General features: G+C 44.1%; 9 protein-coding genes across 10 annotated transcripts in view; 8 read left to right on the top strand and 1 right to left on the bottom strand.

Moving 5' to 3' along the window:
- ubr2 (ubiquitin protein ligase E3 component n-recognin 2) overlaps nt 1-25,028 on the bottom strand; it is a 129,116-nt gene that overhangs the window by 46,457 nt on the left and 57,631 nt on the right. The window lies entirely within an intron of this gene.
- LOC146973056 (tripartite motif-containing protein 16-like) lies at nt 1,260-3,288 on the top strand. The gene has a single exon (XM_085799317.1). The coding sequence runs from the start codon at nt 1,272-1,274 to the stop codon at nt 2,958-2,960; it is 1,689 nt and encodes a 562-aa protein (XP_085655443.1). The 5' UTR covers nt 1,260-1,271; the 3' UTR covers nt 2,961-3,288.
- Nucleotides 3,957-5,748, top strand: LOC146973055 (tripartite motif-containing protein 16-like). Its single transcript, XM_085799278.1, has 2 exons — nt 3,957-5,338; nt 5,426-5,748. Exons 1-2 carry the CDS (start codon nt 3,957-3,959, stop codon nt 5,622-5,624), a joined length of 1,581 nt encoding a protein of 526 aa, XP_085655404.1. The 3' UTR covers nt 5,625-5,748.
- Nucleotides 6,615-9,033, top strand: LOC146973054 (tripartite motif-containing protein 16-like). Its single transcript, XM_085799300.1, has 2 exons — nt 6,615-6,739; nt 7,416-9,033. Exons 1-2 carry the CDS (start codon nt 6,615-6,617, stop codon nt 8,959-8,961), a joined length of 1,671 nt encoding a protein of 556 aa, XP_085655426.1. The 3' UTR covers nt 8,962-9,033.
- Nucleotides 9,961-11,740, top strand: LOC146973053 (E3 ubiquitin/ISG15 ligase TRIM25-like). The gene has a single exon (XM_085799274.1). It carries the CDS (start codon nt 9,961-9,963, stop codon nt 11,641-11,643), a length of 1,683 nt encoding a protein of 560 aa, XP_085655400.1. The 3' UTR covers nt 11,644-11,740.
- LOC146973052 (E3 ubiquitin/ISG15 ligase TRIM25-like) lies at nt 13,320-15,127 on the top strand. The gene has a single exon (XM_085799277.1). The coding sequence runs from the start codon at nt 13,320-13,322 to the stop codon at nt 15,000-15,002; it is 1,683 nt and encodes a 560-aa protein (XP_085655403.1). The 3' UTR covers nt 15,003-15,127.
- Nucleotides 16,564-18,353, top strand: LOC146973051 (E3 ubiquitin-protein ligase TRIM8-like). The gene is made up of 2 exons (XM_085799064.1): nt 16,564-17,745; nt 18,348-18,353. Exons 1-2 carry the CDS (start codon nt 16,600-16,602, stop codon nt 18,351-18,353), a joined length of 1,152 nt encoding a protein of 383 aa, XP_085655190.1. The 5' UTR covers nt 16,564-16,599.
- LOC146973050 (tripartite motif-containing protein 16-like) lies at nt 19,436-21,378 on the top strand. Its single transcript, XM_085799273.1, has one exon. The coding sequence runs from the start codon at nt 19,436-19,438 to the stop codon at nt 21,122-21,124; it is 1,689 nt and encodes a 562-aa protein (XP_085655399.1). The 3' UTR covers nt 21,125-21,378.
- On the top strand, nt 22,493-24,182 carry LOC146973049 (tripartite motif-containing protein 16-like). The gene has a single exon (XM_085799275.1). It carries the CDS (start codon nt 22,493-22,495, stop codon nt 24,173-24,175), a length of 1,683 nt encoding a protein of 560 aa, XP_085655401.1. The 3' UTR covers nt 24,176-24,182.

Genomic DNA, 25,028 nt, shown 5'->3' with positions numbered 1-25,028 from the left:
GAGATTTACAGCTGCCGCTCCAAAGACTGGAATGAGGAAATATCTGATTATCTGCTGTCAAACACAGTGAGCTCCACTCTGATCATGTGTTTCCTTGTTTCCTCCCAAATTTCAATCAGGCTTCCGACCTCACCACAGTACAGAAACAGCTCTTATTAGTGTTAAAGGTAGGGTCTGGAGTTTTGTTTGTTGCAGTTTGTAAACAAAACATTGAAACTTAGCCCCTCCTCTCGGGCTCAACTGTGTAGCCTCCTGTGTTAGCGGCGGATGCTAACCGCTAGCGCTAGCCGAAGTTAGCATCGAGCTAGCTCACTACAATGGCCCTAATACTTGTTAACCAGTGTTGGTGACGGTCGGGAATCGGTCCGCGGTTCCAGCGCTTCACTCAGACTGTATTTCTTTTTCTTTGCGGTCCTGACTGCTGTTGAGAGAGAGAGACTCAGTAGCATCAGAGACAGCTAGTGCGGCTAGCAGGCCTGAGCCCTCCTCTCCTGCACGTAGCTTCACCTGAGCTCCGTCATTGGCTGGAGAGAAAACACAGACTCTCTCGCCATAGATATTCTATGAACAAAACAGAGCAAAAGACCAAAATACAGCCAGGGGGAGGGGGCGCTGCAGACACAGCCCCCACCACACAGGACTAGAAGTCCATAGGTGATGATTAAGACGGATTTCATTTGTACAAGTCTAATGTTTAATTTTGGGCACAAAACTCCAGACCCAACTTTAATTGACCTAAGGTTGAACACTGACTCAGGCAAGGTGTCATTTCTGGTCCTGTTGGATCTCAGTGCTGCGTTTGACACTGTGGATCACAGTATACTGCTGAACAGTTTGGAAACCTGGGCAGGACTCAGCGGGACAGTCCTAAAATGGTTCAGGTCCTACTTGGAGGAGCAGAGTTATTTTGTGACTATTGGTAGTTATCAATCAGATCGAGTGGCTGTGGCATGTGGAGTTCCTCAGGGGGTAAGTCCTGGGACCCCTTCTGTTCAACTTATATATGCTGCCTTTGGGTCAAATTCTGCAGAATTCTAATGTCAACTATCATAGTTATGCCTTGCCTTACAACTTCTACTCATTGCACTGGAATGAGGAAAAACCTGATAATCTGCTCTCAAACACAGTGAGCGACACCCTTTTCAGGTGTTTCCTTGTTCCCTCCCCTTCAGATCTGTTGATTATGTTGTTTAGATCAGAGCTCAAACTAGTTTCACTTCAACAGTGAGCAACAGAAACTCAGACAGTCGTCGTCGTCTGTGAGAGGTGAAATGGCGCAGAAAGGAGTTCATCTGGACCAGGAGACCTTCTCTTGTTCCATCTGTCTGGATCTACTGAAGGATCCAGTGACTATTCCCTGTGGACACAGCTACTGCTTCAACTGTATTAAAACCCACTGGGATGCAGAGGATGGGAAGAAAATCTACAGCTGTCCTCAGTGTAGGCAGACCTTCACACCAAGACCTGTCCTGGTGAAAAACATCATGTTAGCAGATTTAGTGGAGCAGCTGAAGAAGACTGGACTCCAAGCTGCTCCTGCTGATCACTGCTATGCTGGACCTGAAGATGTGGCCTGTGATTTCTGCACTGGGAGGAAACTCAAAGCTGTCAAGTCCTGTCTGGTTTGTCTGGTCTCTTATTGTGATAAACACCTGCAGCCTCATTATGAATCTCCTTCATTTAAGAATCACAAGCTGGTGGAGCCCTCCAAGAAGCTCCAGGAGAACATCTGCTCTCGTCATAATGAAGTGCTGAAGATTTTCTGCCGCACTGATCAGAAGTGTATTAGTCTCGTCTGCCTTGTGGATGAACATAGAGGCCACGACACAGTCTCAGCTGCAGCAGAAAGGACTGAGAGGCAGAGAGAGCTGGAGCTGAGTCGACAGAAAATCCAGCAGAGAATCCAGGACAGAGAGAAAGACGTGAAGGTGCTTCAACAGGAGGTGGAGGCCATCAATGGCTCTGCTGATAAAGCAGTGGAGGACAGTGAGAAGATCTTCACTCAGCTGATCCGTCTCATGGAGAAAAGAAGCTCTGAGCTGAAGCAGCAGATCAGATCCCAGCAGGAAACTCAAGTGAGTGGAGTCAAAGAGCTTCAGAAGAAGCTGGAGCAGGAGATCACTGAGCTGAAGAGGAAAGACGCTGAGCTGAAGCTGCTGTCGCACACAGAGGATCACACCCAGTTTCTACACAACTACCCCTCACTGTCAGCACTCAGTCCATCTACACACTCATCCAGCATCAACATCCGTCCTCTCAGACACTTTGAGGACGTGACAGCAGCTGTGTCAGAGCTCAGAGACAAACTACAGGACCTTCTGAGAGACACAAGGACAAACATCTCACTGACTGAGACTCAAGTGGATGTTTTACTGTCACCACCACCAGAGCCCAGGACCAGAGCTGACTTCTTAAGATATTCACAGGAAATCACACTGGATCCAAACACAGCACACAGAGAACTGTTGTTATCTGAAGGAAACAGGAAAGTAACATTCATGGGTAAAGTTCAGTCTTATTCTAGTCACCCAGACAGATTCACTTCATGGTGTCCTCAGGTCCTGAGTAGAGAGAGTCTGACTGGACGTTGTTACTGGGAGGTGGAGATGAGAGGAAGAGGAGTTAATGTAGCAGTCGCATACAAGAATATCAGCAGAGCAGAGTATGAAAGTGTGTTTGGACGTTACGACAAATCTTGGTCATTAGTTTGTTCCAACAACAGTTTCACATTTTTGTTCAACAACATCCAGACTCCAGTCTCAGGTCCTCAGTCCTCCAGAGTAGGAGTGTACCTGGATCACAGTGCAGGTATTCTGTCCTTCTACAGCGTCTCTGAAACCATGACTCTCCTCCACAGAGTCCAGACCACATTCACTCAGCCTCTACATGCTGGAGTTGGGTTTCCTAATCTCTTTAGCTTGAAAGCTGGAGACACAGCAGAGTTGTGTAAACTCAAATAGTCAAAGATCATTGAAGGTGCAGTTGGTTAAAATCTGTATTTTAGTTCATCACTTTCTTTAGTCTCCATGTTTGTTGCTAAAAGCTCATTGCTGTTGTGTCTCTGCACTGCACAGAGATCACCTGTCAATCATTAAACATTGTGGGCGGGACTTTGACCTCTTGTTGTCATTTCTTGTTGTGTTGATGTTTGAAACTAAGAAATCTACGATCACATTTACATTGATGTGTTTGTCAGATCAAAATGTTGTTGTTGTTAAAATCCACTCACTAATAAGGTCTATGAGCTTTATTCAAAGTGTAAACATCATGATTATAATCATACCCATGTTACTAATTAACCTAACTAGTTGCTCCTCCAGCTGTTTATTATCCGTGTCATTTACTTTTCCAGCCTTTTGTTGCTCTTGTCCCAACTTTACAGAAACAATCAGTGTATGTTGTACTCCAGGTATCAATAGATGAGATCATTACACTTCAGAGAATGATGTATGACAGCTAACAGACCAGTGTTTGCATTCTCTGAGTGAAATGTTTGAATATATAGTTAATGCTGTTGACAATAAACTTTGTGTGATATATATTTTTGCACTTTGTATGTATATTGTGTGTGGGAACTGAAAATAAATATGTTGAGCATCTCCCGTGTCTGGAATGAATGTTTTCTTGAGTCTATAAGGTAACAATAATACAACCAGACTTCATTGTAAATAGGAGAAGTTGAGATTTACAGCTGTTGCTCCTTGCACTAGAATGAGGAAATATCTGATTTCCTGCTCTCAAACACACTGAGCTGCTGCTCCCTGATCAGGTGTTTCCTTGTTCCCTCCCCTTCAGATCTACAGTTTGAAGATGGGTGGAACCAACATGTGGTGAAGAGGAGGAGCCGACAGGCCCCGTTCACTGCAGAGACACATGTTGTTGAGATCAGAGCTCAGACTAGTTTAACTTCTGAGCAACAGAAACTCAGACAGTCGTCGTCGTCTGTGAGAGGTGAAATGGCGCAGAAAGGAGTTCATCTGGACCAGGAGACCTTCTCTTGTTCCATCTGTCTGGATCTACTGAAGGATCCAGTGACTATTCCCTGTGGACACAGCTACTGCTTCAACTGTATTAAAACCCACTGGGATGCAGAGGATGGGAAGAAAATCCACAGCTGTCCTCAGTGTAGGAAGGAGTTCATACCAAGACCTGACTTGGTGAAAAGCACCATGTTAGCAGCTTTAGTGGAGGAGCTGAAGAAGACTGGACTCCAAGCTGCTCCTGCTGATCACTGCTATGCTGGACCTGAAGATGTGGCCTGTGATTTCTGCACTGGGAGAAAACTCAAAGCTGTCAAGTCCTGTCTGCAATGTCTGGCCTCCTACTGTGAGAATCATCTCCAACCTCATTTAGAGTCTCCTACATTTAAGAATCACAAGCTGGTGGAGCCCTCCAAGAAGCTCCAGGAGAACATCTGCTCTCGTCATAACGAGGTGATGAAGATGTTCTGCCGCACTGATAAGAAGTGTATTTGTCTTGTCTGCCTTCTGGATGAACATAAAGGCCACGACACAGTCTCAGCTGCAGCAGAAAGGACTGAGAGGCAGAGAGAGCTGAAGCTGAGTCGACAGAAAATCCAGCAGAGAATCCAGGACAGAGAGAAAGACGTGAAGGTGCTTCAACAGGAGGTGGAGGCCATCAATGGCTCTGCTGATAAAGCAGTGGAGGACAGTGAGAAGATCTTCACTCAGCTGATCCGTCTCGTGGAGAAAAGAAGCTCTGAGCTGAAGCAGCAGATCAGATCCCAGCAGGAAACTCAAGTGAGTGGAGTCAAAGAGCTTCAGAAGAAGCTGGAGCAGGAGATCACTGAGCTGAAGAGGAAAGACGCTGAGCTGAAGCTGCTGTCGCACACAGAGGATCACACCCAGTTTCTACACAACTACCCCTCACTGTCAGCACTCAGTCCATCTACACACTCATCCAGCATCAACATCCGTCCTCTCAGACACTTTGAGGATGTGACAGCAGCTGTGTCAGAGCTCAGAGACAAACTACAGGACCTTCTGAGAGACACATGGACAAACATCTCACTGACAGTGACTCAAGTGGATGTTTTACTGTCACCACCACCAGAGCCCAGGACCAGAGCTGACTTCTTAAGATATTCACAGGAAATCACACTGGACCCAAACACAGCAAACACATGGCTGCTATTATCTGAAGGAAACAGGAAAGTAACATTCATGAGTAACGATCAGTCTTATTCTAATCACCCAGACAGATTCACTGACTGGTTTCAGGTCCTGAGTAGAGAGAGTCTGACTGGACGTTGTTACTGGGAGGTGGAGTGGAGAGGAGGAGGAGTTTATGTAGCAGTCGCATACAAGAATATCAGCAGAGCAGGGGGAGGAAGTGTGTTTGGACGTAACGACAAATCTTGGTCATTAGATTGTTTCAACAACAGTTTCACATTTAGGTTCAACATCATCGAGACTCCAGTCTCAGGTCCTCAGTCCTCCAGAGTAGGAGTGTACCTGGATCACAGAGCAGGTATTCTGTCCTTCTACAGCGTCTCTGAAACCATGACTCTCCTCCACAGAGTCCAGACCACATTCACTCAGCCTCTACATGCTGGTGTTTTTGTTGGTTCTGGATCCACAGCACAGTTGTGTAAACTCAAATAGACAAAGATCATTGAAGGTGCAGTTGGTTAAAATCTGTATTTTAGTTCATCACTTTCTTTAGTCTCCATGTTTGTTGCTAAAAGCTCATTGCTGTTGTGTCTCTGCACTGCACAGAGATCACCTGTCAATCATTAAACATTGTGGGCGGGACTTTGACCTCTTGTTGTCATTTCTTGTTGTGTTGATGTTTGAAACTAAGAAATCTAAAATCACATTTACATTGACATTTTTGTCAGATAAAAATGTTGTTGTTGTTCAGATCCACTCACTAATAAGGTCTATGAGCTTTAATCAAAGTGTAATCATCATGATTATAATCATACCCATGTTACTAATTAACCTTTGCTCCTCCAGCTGTTTATTATTCTTATCATTTACTTTTCCAGCCTTTTGTTGCTCTTGTCCCAACTTTACAGAAACAATCAGTGTATGTTGAACTCCAGGTATCAATAGATGAGATCATTACACTACAGAGAATGATGTATGACAGCTAACAGACCAATGTTTGCATTCTCTGAGTGAAATATCTGGATATATAGTTAATGTTGTTGACAATAAACTTTGTGTGATATATATTTTTGCACTTTGTATGTATATAGTGTGTGAGAACTGAAAATAAATATGTTGAGCATCTTCCATGTCTGGATTGGATGTTTTCTTGAGTCTATAAGGTAACAATAATACAACTAGACTTCATTGTAAATAGGAAAAGTTGAGATTTACAGCTGCCACTCCCCGCACTGGAATGAGGCAATATCTGATTATCTGCTCTCAAACACACTGAGCTGCTGCACCCTGATCAGGTGTTTCCTTGTTCCCTGCCCTTCAGATCTACAGGTTGAAGGTGGGTGGAACCAACATGTGGTGAAGAGGAGGAGCCGACAGGCCCCGTTCACTGCAGAGACACATGTTGTTGAGATCAGAGCTCAAACTAGTTTCACTTCTGAGCAACAGAAACTCAGACAGTCGTCGTCGTCTGTGAGAGGTGAAATGGCGCAGAAAGGAGTTCATCTGGACCAGGAGACCTTCTCTTGTTCCATCTGTCTGGATCTACTGAAGGATCCAGTGACTATTCCCTGTGGACACAGCTACTGCTTCAACTGTATTAAAGGGATAGTTCAACATTTTGGCAAATTGGCCCATTGCCATAATCGCTATAGTCATAGCAGTAGGTTCATTACCTTTAATTGTAGGTGTAAGCTATTTTCAGTACGGCGGAGCGCAGCAGCTGGCTGCTCAGGGCTACGCTATGGAGGCTAAGGGAATTTCTTGGTTTCCCTCATTAAACTCATCAAATTCAACATCCCAAAACTCCACAGCGCTTTTGTAGACAAGTTGTGACCTGCACAACCACCACGCTATGAGATAATGACGGAACGATACGAAACTGAGCCGTTTTCGAGGTAAATACAGGGTAAATACGGAGACTGCTTGCTGAAAAACTGTCCCTGAACGCAACGCGCATCAGCGGTTTTGTATGAATTTACCTCGAAAACGGCTCCGTTTCGTATCGTTCCGTCATTATCTCATAGCGTGGTGGTTGTGCAGCTCACAACTTGTCTACAAAAGCGCTGTGGAGTTTTGGGATTTTGTATTTGATGAGTTTAATGAGGGAAACCAAGAAATTCCCTTAGCCTCCATAGCGTAGCTCTGAGCAGCCTGCTGCTGCGCTCCGCTGTACTAAAAATAGCTTACACCTACAATTAAAGGTAACGAACCTACTGCTATGACTATAGCAATTATGGCAATGGGCCAATTTGCCAAAATGTTGAACTATCCCTTTAAAACCCACTGGGATGCAGAGGATGGGAAGAAAATCCACAGCTGTCCTCAGTGTAGGAAGGAGTTCATACCAAGACCTGACTTGGTGAAAAGCACCATGTTAGCAGCTTTAGTGGAGGAGCTGAAGAAGACTGGACTCCAAGCTGCTCCTGCTGATCACTGCTATGCTGGACCTGAAGATGTGGCCTGTGATTTCTGCACTGGGAGAAAACTCAAAGCTGTCAAGTCCTGTCTGCAATGTCTGGCCTCCTACTGTGAGAATCATCTCCAACCTCATTTTGAGTCTCCTACATTTAAGAATCACAAGCTGGTGGAGCCCTCCAAGAAGCTCCAGGAGAACATCTGCTCTCGTCATAACGAGGTGATGAAGATGTTCTGCCGCACTGATAAGAAGTGTATTTGTCTTGTCTGCCTTCTGGATGAACATAGAGGCCACGACACAGTCTCAGCTGCAGCAGAAAGGACTGAGAGGCAGAGAGAGCTGGAGCTGAGTCGACAGAAAATCCAGCAGAGAATCCAGGACAGAGAGAAAGACGTGAAGGTGCTTCAACAGGAGGTGGAGGCCATCAATGGCTCTGCTGATAAAGCAGTGGAGGACAGTGAGAAGATCTTCACTCAGCTGATCCGTCTGATGGAGAAAAGAAGCTCTGAGCTGAAGCAGCAGATCAGATCCCAGCAGGAAACTCAAGTGAGTGGAGTGAAAGAGCTTCAGAAGAAGCTGGAGCAGGAGATCACTGAGCTGAAGAGGAAAGACGCTGAGCTGAAGCTGCTGTCGCACACAGAGGATCACACCCAGTTTCTACACAACTACCCCTCACTGTCAGCACTCAGTCCATCTACACACTCATCCAGCATCAACATCCGTCCTCTCAGACACTTTGAGGATGTGACAGCAGCTGTGTCAGAGCTCAGAGACAAACTACAGGACCTTCTGAGAGACGCAAGGACAAACATCTCACTGACTGAGACTCAAGTGGATGTTTCACTGTCACCACCACCAGAGCCCAGGACCAGAGCTGACTTCTTAAGATATTCACAGGAAATCACACTGGATCCAGACACAGCATACAGACAACTGTTATTATCTGAAGGAAACAGGAAAGTAACATTCATGAGTAACGATCAGTCTTATTCTAGTCACCCAGACAGATTCACTACATGGTATCAGGTCCTGAGTAGAGAGAGTCTGACTGGACGTTGTTACTGGGAGGTGGAGAGGAGAGGAGGAGTTTATGTAGCAGTCGCATACAAGAATATCAGCAGAGCAGGGGATGAAAGTTGGTTTGGAGGTAACGACAAATCTTGGATGTTAAATTGTTCCAACAACAGTTTCACATTTTGGTTCAACAACATCCACACTCCAGTCTCAGGTCCTCAGTCCTCCAGAGTAGGAGTGTACCTGGATCACAGAGCAGGTATTCTGTCCTTCTACAGCGTCTTTGAAACCATGACTCTCCTCCACAGAGTCCAGACCACATTCACTCAGCCTCTACATGCTGGAGTTTTTCTTTACCGGTCTAATGGAGTCATAGCAGAGTTGTGTAAACTCAAATAGTCAAAGATCATTGAAGGAGCAGTTGTTTAAAATCTGTATTTTAGTTCATCACTTTCTTTAGTCTCCATGTTTGTTGCTAAAAGCTCATTGCTGTTGTGTCTCTGCACTGCACAGAGATCAACTGTCAATCATTAAACATTGTGGGCGGGACTTTGACCTCTTGCTGTCATTTCTTGTTGTGTTGATGTTTGAAACTAAGAAATCTACAATCACATTTACATTGATGTGTTTGTCAGATCAAAATGTTGTTGTTGTTCAGATCCACTCACTAATAAGGTCTATGAGCTTTAATCAAAGTGTAAACATCATGATTATAATCATACCCATGTTACTAATTAACCAAACTAGTTGCTCCTCCAGCTGTTTATTATTGGTATCATTTACTTTTCCAGCTTTTTGTTGCTCTTGTCCCAACTTTACAGAAACAATCAGTGTATGTTGTACTCCAGGTATCAATAGATGAGATCATTACACTACAGAGAATGATGTACGACAGCTAATAGACCAATGTTTGCATTCTCTGAGTGAAATGTTTGAATATATAGTTAATGTTGTTGACAATAAACTTTGTGTGATATATATTTTTGCACTTTGTATGTATATAGTGTGTGAGTACTGAAAATAAATATGTTGAACATTTTCCATGTCCGGATTGGATGTTTTCTTGATTCTATAAGGTAACAATAATACAACTAGACTTCATTGTAAATAGGAGAAGTTGAGATTTACAGCTGCCGCTCCTCGCACTGTAATGAGGAAATATCTGATTATCTGCTCTCAAACACACTGAGCTGCTGCACCCTGTTCATGTGTTTCCTTGTTCCCTCCCCTTCAGATCTACAGTTTGAAGATGGGTGGAACCAACATGTGGTGAAGAGGAGGAGCCGACAGGCCCCGTTCACTGCAGAGACACATGTTGTTGAGATCAGAGCTCAAACTAGTTTCACTTCTGAGCAACAGAAACTCAGACAGTCGTCGTCGTCGTCTGTGAGAGGTGAAATGGCGCAGAAAGGAGTTCATCTGGACCAGGAGACCTTCTCTTGTTCCATCTGTCTGGATCTACTGAAGGATCCAGTGACTATTCCCTGTGGACACAGCTACTGCTTCAACTGTATTAAAACCCACTGGGATGCAGAGGATGGGAAGAAAATCTACAGCTGTCCTCAGTGTAGGCAGACCTTCACACCGAGGCCTCCTCTGGTGAAAAGCACCATGTTAGCAGCTTTAGTGGAGCAGCTGAAGAAGACTGGACTCCAAGCTGCTGCTGCTGATCACTGCTATGCTGGACCTGAAGATGTGGCCTGTGATTTCTGCACTGGGAGGAAACTCAAAGCTGTCAAGTCCTGTCTGGTTTGTTTGGCCTCCTACTGTGAGAATCATCTCCAACCTCATTTTGAGTCTCCTACATTTAAGAATCACAAGCTGGTGGAGCCCTCCAAGAAGCTCCAGGAGAACATCTGCTCTCACCATAATGAGGTGATGAAGATGTTCTGCCGCACTGATAAGAAGTGTATTTGTCACCTCTGCCTGGATGAACATAAAGGCCACGACACAGTCTCAGCTGCAGCAGAAAGGACTGAGAGGCAGAGAGAGCTGGAGCTGAGTCGACAAAACATCCAGCAGAGAATCCAGGACAGAGAGAAAGATGTGAAGGTGGTTCAACAGGAGGTCGATGACATCAATGGCTCTGCTGACAAAGCAGTGGAGGACAGTGGGAAGATCTTCACTCAGCTGATCCGTCTTGTGGAGAAAAGAAGCTCTGAGCTGAAGCAGCAGATCAGATCCCAGCAGGAAACTCAAGTGAGTGGAGTGAAAGAGCTTCAGAAGAAGCTGGAGCAGGAGATCACTGAGCTGAAGAGGAAAGACGCTGAGCTGAAGCTGCTGTCGCACACAGAGGATCACACCCAGTTTCTACACAACTACCCCTCACTGTCAGCACTCAGTCCATCTACACACTCATCCAGCATCGACATCCGTCCTCTCAGACACTTTGAGGATGTGACAGCAGCTGTGTCAGAGCTCAGAGACAAACTACAGGACCTTCTGAGAGACACATGGACAAACATCTCACTGACTGTGACTGAAGTGGATGTTTTACTGTCACCACCACCAGAGCCCAGGACCAGAGCTGACTTCTTAAGATATTCACAAGAAATCACACTGGATCCAAACACAGCAAACACATGGCTGTTATTATCTGAGGGAAACAGGAAAGTGACATATATGAGTAAAGATCAGTCTTATTCTAGTCACCCAGACAGATTCACTACAGGTCTTCATGTCCTGAGTAGAGAGAGTCTGACTGGACGTTGTTACTGGGAGGTGGAGATGAGAGGAGGAGCAGTTTGTGTAGCAGTTGCATACAAGAATATCAGCAGAGTAGAGTGGGAAAGTTTGTTTGGACGTAACGACAAATCTTGGTCATTAGATTGTTCCAACAACAGATTCACATTTTGGTTCAACAACATCCAGACTCCAGTCTCAAGTCCTCAGCCCTCCAGAGTAGGAGTGTACCTGGATCACAGAGCAGGTATTCTGTCCTTCTACAGCGTCTCTCAAACCATGACTCTCCTCCACAGAGTCCAGACCACATTCACTCAGCCTCTACATGCTGGAGTTGGGTTTCCTTATCTCTTTAGCTCGAATGCTGGAGACACAGCAGAGTTGTGTAAACTCAAATAGACAAAGATCATTGAAGGAGCAGTTGGTTAAAATCTGTATTGTAGTTCATCACTTTCTTTAGTCTCCATGTTTGTTGCTAAAAGCTCATTGCTGTTGTGTCTCTGCACTGCACAGAGATCACCTGTCAATCATTAAACATTGTGGGCGGGACTGTGACCTCTTGTTGCCATTTCTTGTTGTGTTGATGTTTTGAGTTTGTTGAGGTGGAGCTGGAGCCGTGGAGGAGATCACTGCTCATGATGACGTTTCTTTACCTGAACTCACATTTCTCCACATGGAAATAGAAACTTCTCTGAGCTCTAAATGTTTGTTGGATATTGGTGTTGATGTGTTTGTGTGTTGTTTTTGTTGCTTATCTTACACTGTATGGGCTATTGGGATATTTTGTTTTCAGTGTGTAACAAAAAAAAAAGATCTAGAATTACATTTACAGTGATGTGTTTGTCAGATCAAATGTTGTTGTTTAAATGCATCCATAAATAAGGTCTCCTGGATTTATGATTATCACCAATTACTGTAGGAGATGATTTATTATTTTCTTTTCCATATCTGAGATTTATGTTAAACAAACTGTTTGAATGATGTGAATGTAACTGAAGTGAATAAACGATTCTCCATATGTAGTATAAGAATCAATGAGTAATATTTCCGTTGTGTTTACTTTTGAAGGTCTTCTTTAGGCACGAGGATACAGGATCTTTGACATTTAGTGAGGGAACAAGGATTACACATATGAGAGATGATGGAAAACATTAGAATTAGGGGGAACACTTGATTTGAAGGGTGGGTGCATAGCACATTCATAAGTATGGAAGCCCATTTCCGCCACTTGATGAAAAAAAATTATGAGATCCTAAGTCAAAATTATGAGATAGCTAAATCAAAATGATGTGATACTATGTCAAAATGATGAGATACTAAGTAAAAATTATTAGATGCCATGTCAAAATTTTGAGATAGCTATCTCATCATTTTGATTTAGCTAAGTCATAATCATGTGATACTAAAGATGCTAAATCAAAATTATGAAATAGCAAAGTCAAAATTATGATACAAAGTCAAAATTATGAGATAGCAAAGTCATAATTATGAGATACTAAGTCATAATTATGAGATCCTAAGTCAAAATTATGAAAAGAATTATGACTTAGGATCTCATAATTATTTTTCATCAAGTGGCGGAAATGGGCTTCCATACATAAGACCTTTCATATGCTGTGGTAATTATTTACTTTAATTTCATTTAGTGTATTTGAATTGTAACCTATAAAACAATCAGTCAATCTGTTAGAAGAGCATAAGAGCTGATTATAAAAACTTGAACCAAAAGATCAGCAAATGAGTTGATAACAAGTGAGAAATGAGCAGGACTGTGAATAAAAAGTTAAAACACACAGTATTAAACTGCTCCACCTACTGGAACAAAGTCCAACCTGATCCCCTCCCTCTTCTTCCTGCTCTCAAACACACTGAGCTGCTGCACCCTGTTCATGTGTTTCCTTGTTCCCTCCCCTTCAGATCTACAGTTTGAAGATGGGTGGAACCAACATGTGGTGAAGAGGAGGAGCCGACAGACCCCGTTCACTGCAGAGACACATGTTGTTGAGATCAGAGCTCAGACTAGTTTCACTTCTGAGCAACAGAAACTCAGACAGTCGTCGTCTGTGAGAGGTGAAATGGCGCAGAAAGGAGTTCATCTGGACCAGGAGACCTTCTCTTGTTCCATCTGTCTGGATCTACTGAAGGATCCAGTGACTATTCCCTGTGGACACAGCTACTGCTTCAACTGTATTAAAACCCACTGGGATGCAGAGGATGGGAAGAAAATCTACAGCTGTCCTCAGTGTAGGCAGACCTTCACACCGAGGCCTCCTCTGGTGAAAAGCACCATGTTAGCAGCTTTAGTGGAGCAGCTGAAGAAGACTGGACTCCAAGCTGCTGCTGCTGATCACTGCTATGCTGGACCTGAAGATGTGGCCTGTGATGTCTGCACTGGGAGGAAACACAAAGCTGTCAAGTCCTGTCTGCAATGTCTGGTCTCTTATTGTGAGAAACACCTGCAGCCTCATTATGAATCGCCTTCATTTAAGAATCACAAGCTGGTGGAGCCCTCCAAGAAGCTCCAGGAGAACATCTGCTCTCGTCATAATGAGGTGCTGAGGATTTTCTGCCGCACTGATAAGAAGTGTATTTGTCACCTCTGCCTGGATGAACATAAAGGCCACGACACAGTCTCAGCTGCAGCAGAAAGGACTGAGAGGCAGAGAGAGCTGGAGCTGAGTCGACAGAAAATCCAGCAGAGAATCCAGGACACAGAGAAAGATGTGAAGGTGCTTCAACAGGAGGTGGAGGCCATCAATGGCTCTGCTGATAAAGCAGTGGAGGACAGTGAGAAGATCTTCACTCAGCTGATCCGTCTCATGGAGAAAAGAAGCTCTGAGCTGAAGCAGCAGATCAGATCCCAGCAGGAAACTCAAGTGAGTGGAGTCAAAGAGCTTCAGAAGAAGCTGGAGCAGGAGATCACTGAGCTGAAGAGGAAAGACGCTGAGCTGAAGCTGCTGTCGCACACAGAGGATCACACCCAGTTTCTACGCAACTACCCCTCACTGTCAGCACTCAGTCCATCTACACACTCATCCAGCATCGACATCCGTCCTCTCAGACACTTTGAGGATGTGACAGCAGCTGTGTCAGAGCTCAGAGACAAACTACAGGACCTTCTGAGAGACACAAGGACAAACATCTCACTGACAGAGACTCAAGTGGATGTTTTACTGTCACCACCACCAGAGCCCACGACCAGAGCTGACTTCTTAAGATATTCACAGGAAATCACACTGGACCCAAACACAGCAAACACATGGCTGCTATTATCTGAAGGAAACAAGAAAGTAACATTCATGAGAAAAGATCAGTCTTATTCTAATCACCCAGACAGATTCACTGACTGGTTTCAGGTCCTGAGTAGAGAGAGTCTGACTGGACGTTGTTACTGGGAGGTGGAGTGGAGAGGAGAAGGAGTTTATGTAGCAGTCGCATACAAGAATATCAGCAGAGCAGAGTATGAAAGTGTGTTTGGACGTAACGACAAATCTTGGTCATTAGATTGTTTCAACAACAGATTGGCATTTAGGTTCAACAACATCCAGACTCCAGTCTCAGGTCCTCAGTCCTCCAGAGTAGGAGTTTACCTGGATCACAGAGCAGGTATTCTGTCCTTCTACAGCGTCTCTGGAACCATGACTCTCCTCCACAGAGTCCAGACCACATTCACTCAGCCTCTACATGCTGGAGTTGGGTTTCCTAATCTCTGGGGCTTGAAAGCTGGAGACACAGCAGAGTTGTGTAAACTCAAATAGTCAAAGATCATTGAAGGAGCAGTTGGTTAAAATCTGTATTTTAGTTCATCACTTTCTTTAGTCTCCATGTTTGTTGCTAAAAGCTCATTGCTGTTGTGTCTCTGCACTGCACAGAGATCACCTGTCAATCATTAAACATTGTGGGCGGGACTTTGACCTCTTGTTGTCATTTCTTTTTGTGTTGATGTTTGAAACTAAGAAATCTACAATCACATTTACATTGATGTTTGTCAGATCAAAATGTTGTTGTTGTTCAAATCCACTCACTAATAAGGTCTATGAGCTTTAATCAAAGTGTAAACATCATGATTATAATCATACCCATGTTACTAATTAACCTAACTAGTTGCTCCTCCAGCTGTTTATTATTGGTATCATTTACTTTTCCAGCCTTTTGTTGCTCTTGTCCCAACTTTACAGAAACAATCAGTGTATGTTGAACTCCAGGTATCAATAGATGAGATCATTACACTACAGAGAATGATGTATTACAGCTAACAGACCAATGTTTGCATTCTCTGAGTGAAATGTTTGAATATATAGTTAATGTTGTTGACAATAAACTTTGTGTGATATATATTTTTGCACTTTGTATGTATATAGTGTGTGGGAACTGAAAATAAATATGTTGAGCATCTTCCATGTGTGGATTGGACGTTTTCTTGAGTCTATAAGGTAACAATAATACAACTAGACTTCATTGTAAATAGGAACAGTTGAGATCTACGACTGCTGCTCCAAAGACTGGAATGAGGAAATATCTGATTATCTGCTGTCAAACACAGTGAGCTCCACCCTGATCATGTGTTTCCTTGTTTCCTCCCAAATTTCAATCAGGCTTCCGACCTCACCACAGTACAGAAACAGCTCTTATTAGAGTGTTAAAGGTAGGGTCTGGAGTTTTGTTCGTTGCAGTTTGTAAACAAAACATTGAAACTTAGCCCCTCCTCTCGGGCTAAGCTGTGTAGCCTCCTCCTGCTCCTGCTAGGAGCAGTTGTCAGGAGTCTAATGTTTATTTTTGGGCACAAAACTCCAGACCCAACTTTAATTGCCCTAAGGTTAAACACTGACTCAGGCAAGGTGTCAGTTCTGGTCCTGTTGAATCTCAGTGCTGCGTTTGACACTGTGGATCAAAGTATACTGCTGAACAGTTTGGAAAACTGGGCAGGACTCAGCAGGACAGTCCTAAAATAGTTCAGGTCCTACTAGGAGGAGCAGAGTTATTTTGTGACCATTGGTAGTTATCAATCAGATCGAGTGGCTATGACATGTGGAGTTCCTCAGGGGTAAGTCCTGGGACCCCTTCTGTTCAACTTATATATGCTGCCTTTGGGTCAAATTCTGCAGAATTCTAATGTCAACTATCATTGTTATGCCTTGCCTTACAACTTCTGCTCATTCCACTGGAATGAGGAAAAACCTGATAATCTGCTCTCAAACACAGTGAGCGCCACCCTTTTCAGGTGTTTCCTTGTTCCCTCCCCTTCAGATATGTTGATTATGTTGTTTAGATCAGAGCTCAAACTAGTTTAACTTCAACAGTGAGCAACAGGAACTCAGACAGTCGTCGTCGTCGTCGTCGTCTGTGAGAGGTGAAATGGCGCAGAAAGGAGTTCATCTGGACCAGGAGGCCTTCTCTTGTTCCATCTGTCTGGATCTACTGAAGGATCCAGTGACTATTCCCTGTGGACACAGCTACTGCTTCAACTGTATTAAAACCCACTGGGATGCAGAGGATGGGAAGAAAATCTACAGCAGCTGTCCTCAGTGTAGGCAGACCTTCACACCAAGGCCTGTCCTGGTGAAAAACATCATGTTAGCAGATTTAGTGGAGGAGCTGAAGAAGACTGGACTCCAAGCTGCTCCTGCTGATCACTGCTATGCTGGACCTGAAGATGTGGCCTGTGATTTCTGCACTGGGAGAAAACTCAAAGCTGTCAAGTCCTGTCTGCAATGTCTGGCCTCCTACTGTGAGAATCATCTCCAACCTCATTTTGAGTCTCCTACATTTAAGAATCACAAGCTGGTGGAGCCCTCCAAGAAGCTCCAGGAGAACATCTGCTCTCGTCATAATGAGGTGATGAAGATGTTCTGCCGCACTGATAAGAAGTGTATTTGTCTCGTCTGCCTTGTGGATGAACATAAAGGCCACGACACAGTCTCAGCTGCAGCAGAAAGGACTGAGAGGCAGAGAGAGCTGGAGCTGAGTCGACAGAAAATCCAGCAGAGAATCCAGGACAGAGAGAAAGATGTGAAGGTGCTTCAACAGGAGGTTGGGGCCATCAATGGCTCTGCTGATAAAGCAGTGGAGGACAGTGAGAAGATCTTCACTCAGCTGATCCATCTCATGGAGAAAAGAAGCTCTGAGCTGAAGCAGCAGATCAGATCCCAGCAGGAAACTCAAGTGAGTGGAGTCAAAGAGCTTGAGAAGAAGCTGGAGCAGGAGATCACTGAGCTGAAGAGGAAAGACGCTGAGCTAAAGCTGCTGTCGCACACAGAGGATCACACCCAGTTTCTACACAACTACCCCTCACTGTCAGCACTCAGTCCATCTACACACTCATCCAGCATCGATATCCGTCCTCTCAGACACTTTGAGGATGTGACAGCAGTTGTGTCAGAGCTCAGAGATATACTACAGGACCTTCTCAGAGACACATGGACAAACATCTCACTGACTGAGACTCAAGTGACTCAGAATCGGGTCACCCTGCCACTTCACATGAACATGCAAAACAAAGGGGTAGGGCCAAGGAGGCAATTCAACCGACCAGTACCAGTACCAGTACCAGTACCAGTACCAGTACCAGTACCAATACCAGAACCAGTACCAATACCAGTACAGACTCAAGTGGATGTTTTACTGTCACCACCACCAGAGCCCAGGACCAGAGCTGACTTCTTAAGATATTCACAGGAAATCACACTGGATCCAAACACAGAATACGCACAACTGTTATTATCTGAAGGAAACAGGAAAGTAACATTCATGAGTAAATTTCAGTCTTATTCTAGTCACCCAGACAGATTCACTTGGTATCCTCAGGTCCTGAGTAGAGAGAGTCTGACTGGACGTTGTTACTGGGAGGTGGAGAGGAGAGGAGAAGGAGTTTATGTAGCAGTCGCATACAAGAATATCAGCAGAGCAGGAGGAGAAAGTGTGTTTGGACGTAATGACAAATCTTGGATGTTAGATTGTTCCAACAACAGTTTCGCATTTTGGTTCAACAAGATCCAGACTCCAGTCTCAGGTCCTCAGTCCTCCAGAGTAGGAGTGTACCTGGATCACAGAGCAGGTATTCTGTCCTTCTACAGCGTCTCTAAAACCATGACTCTCCTCCACAGATCTAAAACTATGACTCTCCTCCACAGAGTCCAGACCACATTCACTCAGCCTCTACATGCTGGAGTTTTTCTTTACCGGTTTAATGGAGTCACAGCAGAGTTGTGTAAACTCAAATAGACAAAGATCATTGAAGGACCAGTTGGTTAAAATCTGTATTTTAGTTCATCTCTTTCTTTAGTCTCCATGTTTGTTGCTAAAAGCTCATTGCTGTTGTGTCTCTGCACTGCACAGAGATCACCTGTCAATCATTAAACATTGTGGGCGGGACTTTGACCTCTTGTTGTCATTTTCTCGTTGTGTTGATGTTTGAGTTTGTTGAGGTGGAGCTGGAGCCGTGGAGGAGATCACTGCTCATGATGATGTTTCTTTACCTAAACTCACATTTCTCCACATGGAAATAGAAACTTCTCTGAGCTCTAAATGTTTGTTGGATATTTGTGTTGATGTGTTGTGTGTTGTTGTTGTTATTTGGGCCTTAACAGAGAAACCACCAGACCTTCCTGTATCACTGAGCTTTGTTCTCACTGTGGAAACTAAGAAATCTACAATCACATTTACATTGATGTGTTTGAATGATGTTTGACAGCTAACAGACCAATGTTTGCATTCTCTGAGTGAAATGTTTGAATATATAGTTAGTGTTTTTGACAATAAACTTTGTGTGATATATATTTTTGCATTTTGTATGTATATAGTGTGTGGGAAGTGAATAATAAATATGTTGAGCATCTTCCATGTCTGGAATGGATGTTTTCTTGAGTCTATAAGGTAACAATAATACAACCAGACTTCATTGTAAATAGGAGAAGTTGACATTTACAGCTGCTGCTCCTCGCACTAGAATGAGGAAATATCTGATTTCCTGCTCACAAACACACTGAGCTGCTGCCCCCTGTTCATGTGTTTCCTTGTTCCCTCCCCTTCAGATCTACAGTTTGAAGATGGGTGGAACCAACATGTGGTGAAGAGGAGGAGCCGACAGGCCCCGTTCACTGCAGAGACACATGTTGTTGAGATCAGAGCTCAGACTAGTTTCACTTCTGAGCAACAGAAACTCAGACAGTCGTCGTCGTCTGTGAGAGGTGAAATGGCGCAGAAAGGAGTTCATCTGGACCAGGAGGCCTTCTCTTGTTCCATCTGTCTGGATCTACTGAAGGATCCAGTGACTATTCCCTGTGGACACAGCTACTGCTTCAACTGTATTAAAACCCACTGGGATGCAGAGGATGGGAAGAAAATCTACAGCAGCTGTCCTCAGTGTAGGCAGGCCTTCACACCAAGGCCTGTCCTGGTGAAAAACATCATGTTAGCAGATTTAGTGGAGGAGCTGAAGAAGACTGGACTCCAAGCTGCTCCTGCTGATCACTGCTATGCTGGACCTGAAGATGTGGCCTGTGATTTCTGCACTGGGAGAAAACTCAAAGCTGTCAAGTCCTGTCTGCAATGTCTGGCCTCCTACTGTGAGAATCATCTCCAACCTCATTTTGAGTCTCCTACATTTAAGAATCACAAGCTGGTGGAGCCCTCCAAGAAGCTCCAGGAGAACATCTGCTCTCGTCATAATGAGGTGCTGAAGATTTTCTGCCGCACTGATAAGAAGTGTATTTGTCTTGTCTGCCTTGTGGATGAACATAGAGGCCACGACACAGTCTCAGCTGCAGCAGAAAGGACTGAGAGGCAGAGAGAGCTGGAGCTGAGTCGACAGAAAATCCAGCAGAGAATCCAGGACACAGAGAAAGATGTGAAGGTGCTTCAACAGGAGGTGGAGGCCATCAATGGCTCTGCTGATAAAGCAGTGAAGGACAGTGAGAAGATCTTCACTCAGCTGATCCATCTGATGGAGAAAAGAAGCTCTGAGCTGAAGCAGCAGATCAGATCCCAGCAGGAAACTCAAGTGAGTGGAGTCAAAGAGCTTCAGAAGAAGCTGGAGCAGGAGATCACTGAGCTGAAGAGGAAAGACGCTGAGCTGAAGCTGCTGTCGCACACAGAGGATCACACCCGGTTTCTACACAACTACCCCTCACTGTCAGCACTCAGTCCATCTACACACTCATCCAGCATCAACATCCGTCCTCTCAGACACTTTGAGGATGTGACAGCAGCTGTGTCAGAGCTCAGAGATAAACTACAGGACCTTCTGAGAGACACATGGACAAACATCTCACTGACTGTGACTCAAGTGGATGTTTTACTGTCACCACCACCAGAGCCCAGGACCAGAGCTGACTTCTTAAGATATTCACAGGAAATCACACTGGATCCAAACACAGCATACACACGTCTGTTATTATCTGAAGGAAACAGGAAAGTGACATATATGTGGAAAAAACAGTCCTATTTTGGTCACCCAGACAGATTCACTAAATATGCTCAGGTCCTGAGTAGAGAGAGTCTGACTGGACGTTGTTACTGGGAGGTGGAGATGAGAGGAGCAGCGGTTTCTGTAGCAGTCGCATACAAGAATATCAGCAGAGCAGGGGTAGAAAGTGTGTTTGGAGATAATGACAAATCTTGGATGTTAGATTGTTCCAACAACAGATTCGCATTTTGTTTCAACAACACCAAGACTCCAGTCTCAGGTCCTCGGTCCTCCAGAGTAGGAGTGTATCTGGATCACAGAGCAGGTATTCTGTCCTTCTACAGCGTCTCTGAAACCATGACTCTCCTCCACAGAGTCCAGACCACATTCACTCAGCCTCTACATGCTGGAGTTTGGTTTCCTTCTTTCCTGAGCTTGAATGCTGGAGACACAGTACAGTTGTGTAAACTCAAATAGTCAAAGATCATTGAAGGTGCAGTTGGTTAAAATCTGTATTTTAGTTCATCACTTTCTTTAGTCTCCATGTTTGTTGCTAAAAGCTCATTGCTGTTGTGTCTCTGCACTGCACAGAGATCACCTGTCAATCATTCAACATTGTGGGCGGGACTTTGACCTCTTGTTGTCATTTTCTTGTTGTGTTGATGTTTGAGTTTGTTGAGGTGGAGCTGGAGCCGTGGAGGAGATCACTGCTCATGATGACGTTTCTTTACCTGAACTCACATTTCTCCACATGGAAATAGAAACTTCTCTGAGCTCTAAATGTTTGTTGGATATTGGCGTTGATGTGTTTGTGTGTTGTTTTTGTTGCTTATCTTACACTGTATGGGCTATTGGGATATTTTCTTTTCAGTGTGTAACAAAAAGAAAAAACGATCTAGAATTACATTTACAGTGATGTGTTTGTCAGATCAAATGTTATTGTTTAAATCCATCCATAAATAAGGTCTCCAGGATTTATGATTATCACTAATTACTGTAGGAGATGATTTATTATTTTCTTTTCCATATCTGAGATTCATGTTACACAAACTGTTTGAATGATGTGAATGTAACTGAAGTGAATAAACGATTCTCCATATGTAGTATAAGAATCAATGAGTAATATTTCCGTTGCATTTACTTTTGAAGGTCTTCTTTAGGCACAAGGATACAGGATCTTTGACATTTAGTGAGGGAACAAGGATTACACATATGACAGATGATGGAAAACATTAGAATTAGGGAGAACACTTGATTTGAAGTGTGGGTGCATAGCACATTCATAAGTATGGAAGCCCATTTCCGCCACTTGATGAAAAAAAATTACGAGATCATCAAGTGGCGGAAATGGGCTTCCATACATACGACCTTTCAAATGCTGTGGTAATTATTTACTTTATTTTCATTTAGTGTATTTGAATTGTGACCTATAAAACAATCAGTCAATCTGTTAGAAGAGCATAAGAGCTGATTATAAAAACTTGAACCAAAAGATCAGCAAATGAGTTGATAACAAGTGAGAAATGAGCAGGACTGTGAATAAAAAGTTAAAACACACAGTATCAAACTGCTCCTCCTACTGGAACAAAGTCCAACCTGATCCCCTCCCTCTTCTTCCTGCTGTCAAACACACTGAGCTGCTGCACCCTGTTCATGTGTTTCCTAGTTCCCTCCCCTTCAGATCTACAGTTTGAAGATGGGTGGAACCAACATGTGGTGAAGAGGAGGAGCCGACAGGCCCCGTTCACTGCAGAGACACATGTTGTTGAGATCAGAGCTCAGACTAGTTTCACTTCTGAGCAACAGAAACTCAGACAGTCGTCGTCGTCGTCTGTGAGAGGTGAAATGGCGCAGAAAGGAGTTCATCTGGACCAGGACACCTTCTCTTGTTCCATCTGTCTGGATCTACTGAAGGATCCAGTGACTATTCCCTGTGGACACAGCTACTGCTTCGACTGTATTAAAACCCACTGGGATGCAGAGGATGGGAAGAAAATCTACAGCTGTCCTCAGTGTAGGCAGACCTTCACACCGAGGCCTCCTCTGGTGAAAAACATCATGTTTGCAGCTTTAGTGGAGGAGCTGAAGAAGACTGGACTCCAAGCTGCTCCTGCTGATCACTGCTATGCTGGACCTGAAGATGTGGCCTGTGATTTCTGCACTGGGAGGAAACTCAAAGCTGTCAAGTCATGTCTGGTTTGTCTGGTCTCTTATTGTGAGAAACACCTGCAGCCTCATTATGAATCTCCTTCATTTAAGAATCACAAGCTGGTGGAGCCCTCCAAGAAGCTCCAGGAGAACATCTGCTCTCGTCATAATGAGGTGCTGAAGATTTTCTGCCGCACTGATAAGAAGTGTATTTGTCTCGTCTGCCTTGTGGATGAACATAAAGGCCACAACACAGTCTCAGCTGCAGCAGAAAGGACTGAGAGGCAGAGAGAGCTGCAGCTGAGTCGACAGAAAATCCAGCAGAGAATCCAGGACACAGAGAAAGATGTGAAGGTGCTTCAACGGGAGGTGGAGGCCATCAATGGCTCTGCTGATAAAGCAGTGGAGGACAGTGAGAAGATCTTCACTCAGCTGATCCGTCTGATGGAGAAAAGAAGCTCTGAGCTGAAGCAGCAGATCAGATCCCAGCAGGAAACTCAAGTGAGTGGAGTCAAAGAGCTTGAGAAGAAGCTGGAGCAGGAGATCACTGAGCTGAAGAGGAAAGACGCTGAGCTGAAGCTGCTGTCGCACACAGAGGATCACACCCAGTTTCTACACAACTACCCCTCACTGTCAGCACTCAGTCCATCTACACACTCATCCAGCATCAACATCCGTCCTCTCAGACACTTTGAGGATGTGACAGCAGCTGTGTCAGAGCTCAGAGACAAACTACAGGACCTTCTGAGAGACACATGGACAAACATCTCACTGACAGAGACTCAAGTGGATGTTTTACTGTCACCACCACCAGAGCCCAGGACCAGAGCTGACTTCTTAAGATATTCACAGGAAATGACACTGGATCCAGACACAGCATACAAATACCTGTTATTATCTGAAGGAAACAGGAAAGTTACATTCATGAGTAAAGTTCAGTCTTATTCTAATCACCCAGACAGATTCACTTGGGAACCTCAGGTCCTGAGTAGAGAGAGTCTGACTGGACGTCGTTACTGGGAGGTGGAGAGGAGAGGAGGAGTTTCTGTAGCAGTCGCATACAAGAATATCAGTAGAGCAGGAGGAGAAAGTTGGTTTGGAGGTAACGACAAATCTTGGTCATTAGATTGTTCCAACAACAGTTTCACATTTAGGTTCAACAAGATCCAGACTCCAGTCTCAGGTCCTCAGTCCTCCAGAGTAGGAGTGTACCTGGATCACAGAGCAGGTATTCTGTCCTTCTACAGCGTCTCTGAAACCATGACTCTCCTCCACAGAGTCCAGACCACATTCACTCAGCCTCTACATGCTGGAGTTGGGTTTCGTTATCTCTTTAGCTTGAAAGCTGGAGACACAGCAGAGTTGTGTAAACTCAAATAGTCAAAGATCGTTGAAGGAGCAGTTGGTTGAAATCTGTATTTTAGTTCATCACTTTCTTTAGTCTCCATGTTTGTTGCTAAAAGCTCATTGCTGTTGTGTCTCTGCATTGCACAGAGATCAGCTGTCAATCATTAAACATTGTGGGCGGGACTTTGACCTCTTGTTGCCATTTCTTGTTGTGTTGATGTTTGAAACTAAGAAATCTACAATCACATTTACATTGACGTGTTTGTCAGATAAAAATGTTGTTGTTGTTCAAATCCACTCACTAATAAGGTCTATGAGCTTTAATCAAAGTGTAAACATCGTGATTATAATCCCATGTTACTAATTAACCTAACTAGTTGCTCCTCCAGCTGTTTATTATTTATGTCATTTACTTTTCCAGCCTTTTGTTGCTCTTGTCCCAACTTTACACAAACAATCAGTGTATGTTGAACTCCAGGTGTCAATAGATGAGATCATTACACTTCAGAGAATGATGTATGACAGCTAACAGACCAATGTTTGCATTCTCTGAGTGAAATGTTTGAATATATAGTTAATGTTGTTGACAATAAACTTTGTGTGATATATATTTTTGCACTTTGTATGTATATTGTGTGTGGGAACTGAAAATAAATATGTTGAGCATCTCCCATGTCTGGAATGGATATTTTCTTGAGTCTATAAGGTAACAATAATACAACCAGACTTCATTGTAAATAGGAAAAGTTGAGATTTACAGCTGCTGCTCCTCGCACTGGAATGAGGAAATATCAGATTATCTGCTCTCAAACACACTGAACTGCTGCACCCTGTTCATGTGTTTCCTTGTTCCCTGCCCTTCAGATCTACAGTTTGAAGATGGGTG

Source organism: Trachurus japonicus, chromosome 15, assembly GCF_045865225.1.
Source record: "Trachurus japonicus isolate A0001 chromosome 15, Traja_1.0".
NCBI classification, from domain to species: domain Eukaryota; kingdom Metazoa; phylum Chordata; class Actinopteri; order Carangiformes; family Carangidae; genus Trachurus; species Trachurus japonicus.
The sequence above is the reverse complement of the archived record's forward strand: the minus strand, read 5'-3'. Positions and strand labels throughout refer to the sequence as shown.